At 33.1% G+C, this 8,295-nt stretch overlaps 1 protein-coding gene across 2 annotated transcripts in view; it reads right to left on the bottom strand.

Annotated features, from left to right (window-relative positions):
- The window catches only part of LOC108913017 (radial spoke head protein 3 homolog B), a 29,601-nt gene extending 23,179 nt beyond the window's left edge, over window positions 1-6,422 (bottom strand). For both annotated transcript variants that reach the window (XM_018718473.1, XM_018718481.1), the window contains exons 1-3: window positions 6,056-6,422; window positions 5,469-5,727; window positions 5,266-5,358 (exon numbers count right to left, since the gene is read on the bottom strand). In XM_018718473.1, the coding sequence (XP_018573989.1) occupies window positions 5,266-5,358; window positions 5,469-5,727; window positions 6,056-6,422 (719 nt within the window). The remainder of the gene's footprint in view (window positions 1-5,265; window positions 5,359-5,468; window positions 5,728-6,055) is intronic.
- Window positions 6,423-8,295: the final 1,873 nt, after the last annotated feature.

Raw genomic sequence — 8,295 nt, 5'->3', positions numbered from 1 at the left:
GTACTTTCCCAGGTAAAAATATTTTATTTGTGGAAGTATGTTAAGTGCATAAGAAATATTGTCAAAAGTCAGTGGGTCGCTTGATTTTAGGCGAGCCGTGGCGCGGCGGAAAGGTGGGGGAAGCGAACGACAGCAAGTCCGAAGAAAATGACGATAATATTCATAGTCCTGCCGTTAAATAAGCGAAATTCGCTTGAAAATAATATATTTAACAGTCTGTAACTCCGTTGTTTTTCAACGAATCTTGACGATTTTTTTTGAACTTAAAAGTTCTTTTCATAAGCTTTCCGAATATGTAAAAATATACAACTATATCACGCTCGTGCGTCGTATATTTCATTTTGCAACTAAAGCTAAAAAATAAAAAAAATTTCCAGGTTGCAAGTTTGAAATTGAAAAAAAAAAATGATTATTATGAAATCTACCATGAAAAAAATCAGTGCGATTGTGGAAGGTGCTCGGGATCGCCCAGACCAATAAATTAGTTAATTTGTTTGTAAGGCCATAACTTGTAAACTATTCAGCTTACCGATTCCAGATTTCGTGTGAGTTATTAGACAGTGATAAGAAATGAGACGATGCGATGCCAAAACGTTCTGGTAATAATAACGCAGTTTATAAACGTTTAATTCAAAAGTAATAAATAAACTTCTTCTGTTTATAACTTTTGATCTAATCAATATTTTTTGACGCTCGCTAGTTTTGTAGGTTTTTTGAAGACGAAATAAAATGTACTCTACTGTTTTTTCGTGGAAATGAACGGAAAAAAGTTATAAGCGAAAAACGTGAATTTACGTAAAAATTATACATTTAACCACATTTAAACAATTTTATGACTGTGGAATCTAATATGTTATTATAATATTTAGCATCTATAGTGATAAATTCAGCTTGCCGAAACAAAAAGTCGCGTCCAACTCTATATTTCCTGTCCAATACTACTCTTTAAGGTTTCCTTCTTAAAATTGCTGTGTATGTTGTTTTACTGTTTATTAATAAAATTTATATTTTAAATTAATATTGTGGGTAACTTTGTATGTACAATGTGGCGTTAAAAAAAACCAATGATATAGAATATAATTTTACATAAAATTTTTATGAGTGTATATTTAAAATCATTTGAATTTTACTCTATGGGTTAGCTATTTAACCGTTTTCAAATTAGATCTTTCAAAATATATCAAAATTAATTAAAAAGTAACCGGAAAAAATATTTACTATTTCATCACATTTTTAAAGCATTTTAATAGTACAGAGGGTTTGGCTGTATTTAATATAATGCGACAAATTTTCTGGCAAATCGTTTAAAAATAAATAAAATACAATCCATAAGTAATAACAGAGTAGTAAATGAATTTAGGTAATAAATATAGAAATTTCAAATATTTGTTAAAGTACAAATCTACTACAGTCTATAAACAATTTGGTAATTTAAAACAATTCCATGGATTTAACAAGAAATTTTTCGTATATCGGTTTTAGAAGTGTAACGAAGAAAACTATACAAAACTTTACATTAGACTCGGGTACTGAACTCTACTGACTTTAAACTTAACATTGTAGTCGCAAATAATGCCTTATACGATTCAGGAATACAATTAACCATTTTGGCATTCGAAATGAGGATAAATGTATTTATTAACGGGGGTATTATTGGAATGTATTTCATCGTTTTCTACTATAAACTTTGCTGAACATTCGTAGTACATCACACGTGGTAAGTTCAACCGAGAATACTTGCCAAAACCACGTGAGACCAATCGATATTCAAAAAAAAAATATAGCTATAGCACGAATTCTCGGTATAGTCTGAAAGAAATTAAAGTATAATTACTTATGGATTGCTGCCTTCCACGCCTCATCAAAAACTACTTACTGCTACGCCCGTCCCATTTTGTACGGAACAGAAAAAGCAACAGACAAAAAACAAAGCGGCGATACCAGCGACCGTCGGTTGGTTTTCAGCACGTTTCAGTCACATATCATACAGAGGACCGGCAGGACGGCGTCGTGGTGCGAGCGTCGCGATGCCTTGGGCGGGTTTGGTTAACTGACCGCTGTCCAGCAGACGTGCATGACGTCGGCTATGTGGCGCATGCTATGTATGCCGGGATTTTTAATGTTATTCTTAATGTAACACCTGAGAAACGCTTTAGGTACGAATATCGATTGCCCTGACGGCGGCTTACGAAATTTTCGACGACAATGAGCCGTGTGATGAATGAGGTTTCTTTGTAAATACACCAGGTTTGCGGCTGAAATATCGATGTAGGTACTAAAAGTCAGTTGAAACACTTGTCCATTTTGGATTATAGAAATTATCAAGGTATCAAGGGTGCTATAAGGATAATAATGCATCCCTAATTCTACAGGGTGATTCAGAATTTATCCAAAAAAAAGTTTTGAATCTACAGGGGAATCTTACGAATACAATTTTGCAAAAAAAATCAAAAAGGGCAGTTCGAAAATAATTTAAAAATACCCTCCTGCACTGCACTGGAAACTGATCCACTGTAAAACCTGACCTTGCTCAAGGCTCAACTCCGAGTTGCTATACACGTAGGCTATTTTTGACAGTTGAAAAACTAATGTAAACACTATCGCAAAAACGTTAATACTAAAAACGGATTTCAGTATTCGGAATCGTCTGGGTCCACGTGGAGAGAGAGCGCATTCTGTATAGCGCACAACGGGAAAGACGCTAGAGTAGCCCAGCGATGTAAGCGTTGTAAATTGTAAATTCAATATTTTTTTCCACGGAAATTATAACGATTTTACAAAAAAATTTTTTTACGATATTGACTATATTTTCCATTCCCAAAATTTTAGAATGTAGAGATGAGAAATCAGAATACACAACAAAAACAATCGATATAAGCAAATGAGTCCGTTTTTCAATATTTATTTATTTTATTTATTTTAAATAGCAGGCGATGCTCAATAACAAGATATGTTAAGACTAGTAATAAAATTTAAAAAAAGTTAAAAGAGAGAAAAATAAACTATGAAAAATAGAGAAAAAAATAGTACAAACTTACAAATAACACACATATAAAGAACAAAATAAAAATGCAACAAACTATAAAAGACAGATCTGCCTACATAAGTAAAGCATTTTTTATATCATTAGGCAAACAACAAAAAAGATCGACATTATTTTCTATCTTACTGTACTTGTAAACAATTTGATAGAATAGAGTAGAATGTTACTACGTGCTGCGGGTAGACTAAGAACATTATTACTTCTAGCTGATAGTCACGGTACTTTGATACCAATATTACTTAAGGAGGTTCGATACAAAAAGAAAAATGGTAAGAATGTTTTCAAAGCAATTGAAATCTGTTAATAAATATGCAAACTGACTTGTGTAAAAATATCAGATCGATTGACAACGTAGTTTTTTTGAAAAATTAATTTAAAAATTATGCTCTTTTACACAGGCTCTTATGGGAGTTGGGAAAAAACTTTAATCAAACGTGAATATTGCTCTTAAAAATGGTTAGGATCGAGAAAATAANGTTATTTTTGAGGCGATTAATACGATCTTAGTGCATAATGCATTATTTCTAAATAAATTAATGTTATACTTGATATAAAAATCCTTTTTTTTGTCTTTCAAGTTTCCATTCGCGTTTGTTATTTTTCTACAAATATTTTCCTATTTTTCTAAAAGCAAATCCCAAAACTTTTGTGCATAATTGTTTGACACCATACATACTTTTTTGAAATCGTTTAATTCTTTTCTCAATATTTATTTGGATGATTGAGCATAAGATATTTACAATTACAAGAATAAAACGAAAAATATATACAGGGTGTTTCAGAAAGGCCTCTCGTAAATAAACGGGATGATAGTACGACAAAAAATGAGAATTTTTTTGTCTTATGAACTATTTGTCTATATCCTCTTGTTTTTGAGATAGAGACATAATAAAAATTTTTAAATTTTAGAATGTTTACGAAAATTTCCAAACGAAACGGTGCGAAATATTTTTATGAAATTTGGTAGTCCGGGGTTTTTAAGGGTGCCAAATACGCTAGTCTAATTATTTTTTGTATATTGCATAGAGGGCGCTAGTTATGCTACATTCTTATTACATTTTAAGTTCTATTTTTTTTTTAACGTTAGGTTTTTTACCATTCGGGCTCCAATTTCTATTGTACAATTTTATTTTCTAAAAATAATGTACTCTTGTTAGAACTTCCTAATGTGAACGATTTTCGAGAAAAAAGGCTTTTAATTAAACTCTTACAATATTACGCTATAAAATAAGTGACTTTTCTCAAAGTAAGCTTGAGCTTTGAGAAAAGTCACTTATTTTATACACCGTCTTTCTTTCTGAAACACCCTGCATTGTATATTTATATGGAATTTTGCTTAATACATGAAAATACCTTATTCGAAATTATAAATACATGTTCACATTTTTTACGATATTTTTTTCGTCATTTTTTGTCGGACTGACGATTTGCGGACATATTTGTGTCGGAAATTACAATTTTTGCTTATAAAAAACACTTTTCTATCGTGTGTTATTTTTGTCCGACATGTGGTAATCGATTTATCATACCCCGTGAAAATTTCCGATTTCCAGCTGTCGGACTGAAAAAACACGGTTTGAAATTTGTCGGACAACAATATTTTTTGACTGAATTAATTATTTACAATTAATTTTACTAAAAATTACCTATGTGGCAATTGATTTTCAATACCCTGTTATTTCGGCGTGTTTCGGCCGGTAGACACGTCAATGTCGGAAGAATTTCTGTCGGACAAATTTAAATCGGCATTTGCAACAAAATTTCCAGTAACTGAAGCTAAACATAAAAGATGTGGTTTTGACTTTTCAAGACCCCGGGAAATTGCCATGTTTTTGGACTGTTCCGAATGGAAAAGCGGAGGAATCGAGAAAAGTCGCAGAGGAAAAGTGTGGTAGACTTGTCAAAAGGATGCCCCTCAGGAGTTATAAAGTATGTGGTAATCAACTTTCCAGGGGGGGGGGGGCTGTACTGTGGACTAGATGCTTTTCATTGTCTGAAAGAAGTATACAGTGTTTCACTTTTCTTTTTGGAAACTTTCAGAATTGACAAATAATAAACTATACCCGAAAAAGTTGCGTTTTCGAGATATAAGGCTGTCTTTTGTTTTTTTTAATATCTGGAAAGAATTAAGGAATCATCTTATACGAATTGCTCAAAGGGATTAAATGAAATAAATTTTTACACTGAACCAAAAAAATTATTTAATCTAACACTTAACTTACTCTTGCTTCTTGATTGTGTTCTCCTTTTCTTCATTTTTTATTCCCACTACAGTTCCTATGAGCTTAGCAGCCGCTTTAGCTGCAGCCTCACACCTATTTCACCCAATACAGATTATTTATAGGAAAAAAATTATTGGGCAGTGATTAAAGACATTTACATTTTCCTTCATTGTATCCGTATACAACCAAAAAAAAATATTTACCTATTCTGATGTCCTTTTAAATGCGTTCTGTTCAAAACTCTAGGTTGACTAGCGTACGCGTACAGCCTCTTTTCTTCCTTGTATTCCTTTTTAACTGGTTCTTCAGGTTTGAGGCCAATAAGGGTTGCTATTTCAGATGGGGGTTCTAGAAACAGGCCCTTTTTCACAGTGGTGACGAATGGTTTTCGGGATGAAGTGGTGTCTACCGGAGGCTTTTTGCTTTGTTTTTCCTCTTTTTGCAGCCTCCGTAGTTTGGCATCTGAGTTCGACCAAAAAAATATTGTAGGGGACAGGCTAGGCGGAGCAATGGTTGGTGAAGAATTGTAGACAGTGTACCAAGAATTTACAATGCAATACGTAGATGGTTGTTATTACTTCGGTGATAAAATAAAGTTGCAGATCTGCAGCAAATAAGATTTGGAAATTATGGAAAATTAGAGGATTTTAAATCAGTTTTGGGAGTATCTAAAATTACACTAAACTGTAATTCAGTTTGAGTTACGTATAAGCTGCTTTTATAATAATACTATTAATGACAACTTAATTCTGGTATCTACAATTCTTAACCAAGAGCTCATCACAATTACCTAGTGTTTTGGTGAACTGATTCTTCAAATCATCAAACTTTAGCTTGGTGGAGCTGGTGTTATTATTAAGGTTCCCATGAGAGTTGCTGAAATTCTTCTTCAGGTTCTTCTCAGCGTTACTTATATGCCCGTTGGACTTGGCGAACGGTTTCTGCTTATTCTCCTCTAGGTTGGTGACCACCCTCCTCGTCGGATGAACTATCACGTTCGGCTTGAGCTTCTGCTGCTCCCTCCCGAAGGGTTTTAGGATAGTCTCGCCGACTATGCTGATAGGCAGGTTGTCCTGGTTCAGGACCTTAAAGGCTACGTCGTCTTCTACCTCGTCCGAAGACACTGAAATTATGGGGTGCATTGCTACTTGCGTCATCTGGTCAGCCTGCTCGTCGCCCGGACTTAATCACTAGTGAGATCACAATCGTTTTCCATATTCGGCTCGTTTCGAGGATAAGAAGCGGGTTATGTGGTGACTATGTTGCAAATAAGGAGAACGCAAATTTAAATAATGGTCAGTGGATGTTTTACCAGAAAATTTGTCTTTGTTACAAGTTTTTATTTTGATTTTGGAGCAGTTTCAAGTACAGTGTTTAATAGTAAAGTATGAAAACAGTTAACAAGAAAAACATATTCAGGTAAAATAGTTATTTATGTACCAAGGGAGATACAGGGATGACTATGCCCTCAGTCGCCTAAGGGCATAATCATCCTAGTATCTCCCGTGGTGCATACAACGTTTTATTTTTTACTTGATTTTATATTTATTATAAATTTAATAATTAAATGTAAATGAGAATGAAAACAGTTTTTCAATATATAAACGATGTGTCCAAGATGTATCTATGACACTCGAAAATTTGTTGATTTTGATAGTTTGATGTTTGATCCTGAGAACACATATTGAAAAGGCAGAATGGATAATATTCCAGCAATATGTTCCTTTTCCTAGTAATAAACAAGCTATAACGCCCAAGTGAAAAATAAATGATTTTTCTCGACAGTGGTACTTTACACAATGACAAAATGTATTAATAATTGGACTATAAAATAAGTACGTTTACGAATAAGTCGATATGTTTTGCCATTAGCTATAATTATTGCAGCATTAGGGAATTGAAATTTTTCAAAATACATTTAATAATGTATATTTATTCGATTCATAAGCTATAAATAAAAGTTGACGCTCTAGTTCTTCCTATGTATAAACTCACAAATAATTGAAAAATTACAGTCTATACCAAGGGTCGGCAACTGGCGGACCGCGGTCCAGGTCCGGACCGCGGAAGGTAAAATACTGGACCGCCAAAAATTTTTTGAAAGTATAAATTACTCAAATAAATTATTTTAAAAATGTTTTTTATGTTTAAGTGCCAATCTTATAATTTTTTCTAGTATTTTACAATTATGTGAGTGTTTTGAGTTCTTAATTAGTAAGCAGATTAAATTTGAGTCTAAATTAAAATAAAAAAATAAGAAATATGAATTTTTTTCTGGACCTGGTTAAAAATTTTTAAAAGTATTCGGACCCCACCTAAAATTACTTGCCTATCCCTGGTCTATACTGTTTTTCTAACAGTTGAGCTGCTTCTGCTAATGATTACCTAAATAAATATCGGGGAAACAGCGCCGCTTTTAAGTTTTCATAAAGGAATAAAATCAATACACATTATGATATTTTAAATTTATTAGCTTCCTACACGGCATTTATTACGACATGCAAGAAAAAATCCCGAGTTTATATGAACCGAATGCGTAATTCTTATTGCTGCAAACAGCAAGTAAACTAATCTAAAGACATGCGCAATTGTAAAAATGAATTTAGGGGATGACGAAAAATATTATAAATGTATATTCTTTTTGTGTTTTTTAGCTCATGAATTATATTTCTGTACATGGTATTGAGATTTTGAAGTTATTGTACACTAAGAAAACATGATTCATTAATATTGTACTGATCGTTAAACAGATACTCTGCGGACTAAAGCTTCGTCCACCTTTGAGTTACATACTCAATATCTAGTGAACAACTATATTCTGTTTGGAAATGAAAGAGAGTAATAAAACCCCGAGATAAGAACCGGCCATGGGCGTGCTAATATTTTGTTTCAGGTAATTATCGGGTAACACTAATGCTAACAGGTAATGGGTGTACATTAGTATATTTTACTGGATACATCATAGGGCAGGAGCCAGTGTATTGTGACAGATCAATCCAGTCTTAGAGCTGAATATACGAAGACGTGCTA

The sequence above is a fragment of the Anoplophora glabripennis genome, unplaced genomic scaffold (assembly GCF_000390285.2).
Source record: "Anoplophora glabripennis isolate ALB-LARVAE unplaced genomic scaffold, Agla_2.0 scaffold30, whole genome shotgun sequence".
Taxonomy (NCBI): domain Eukaryota; kingdom Metazoa; phylum Arthropoda; class Insecta; order Coleoptera; family Cerambycidae; genus Anoplophora; species Anoplophora glabripennis.
Note: the sequence above shows the minus strand (reverse complement) of the source record. Positions and strands in the feature narration are given on the sequence as shown.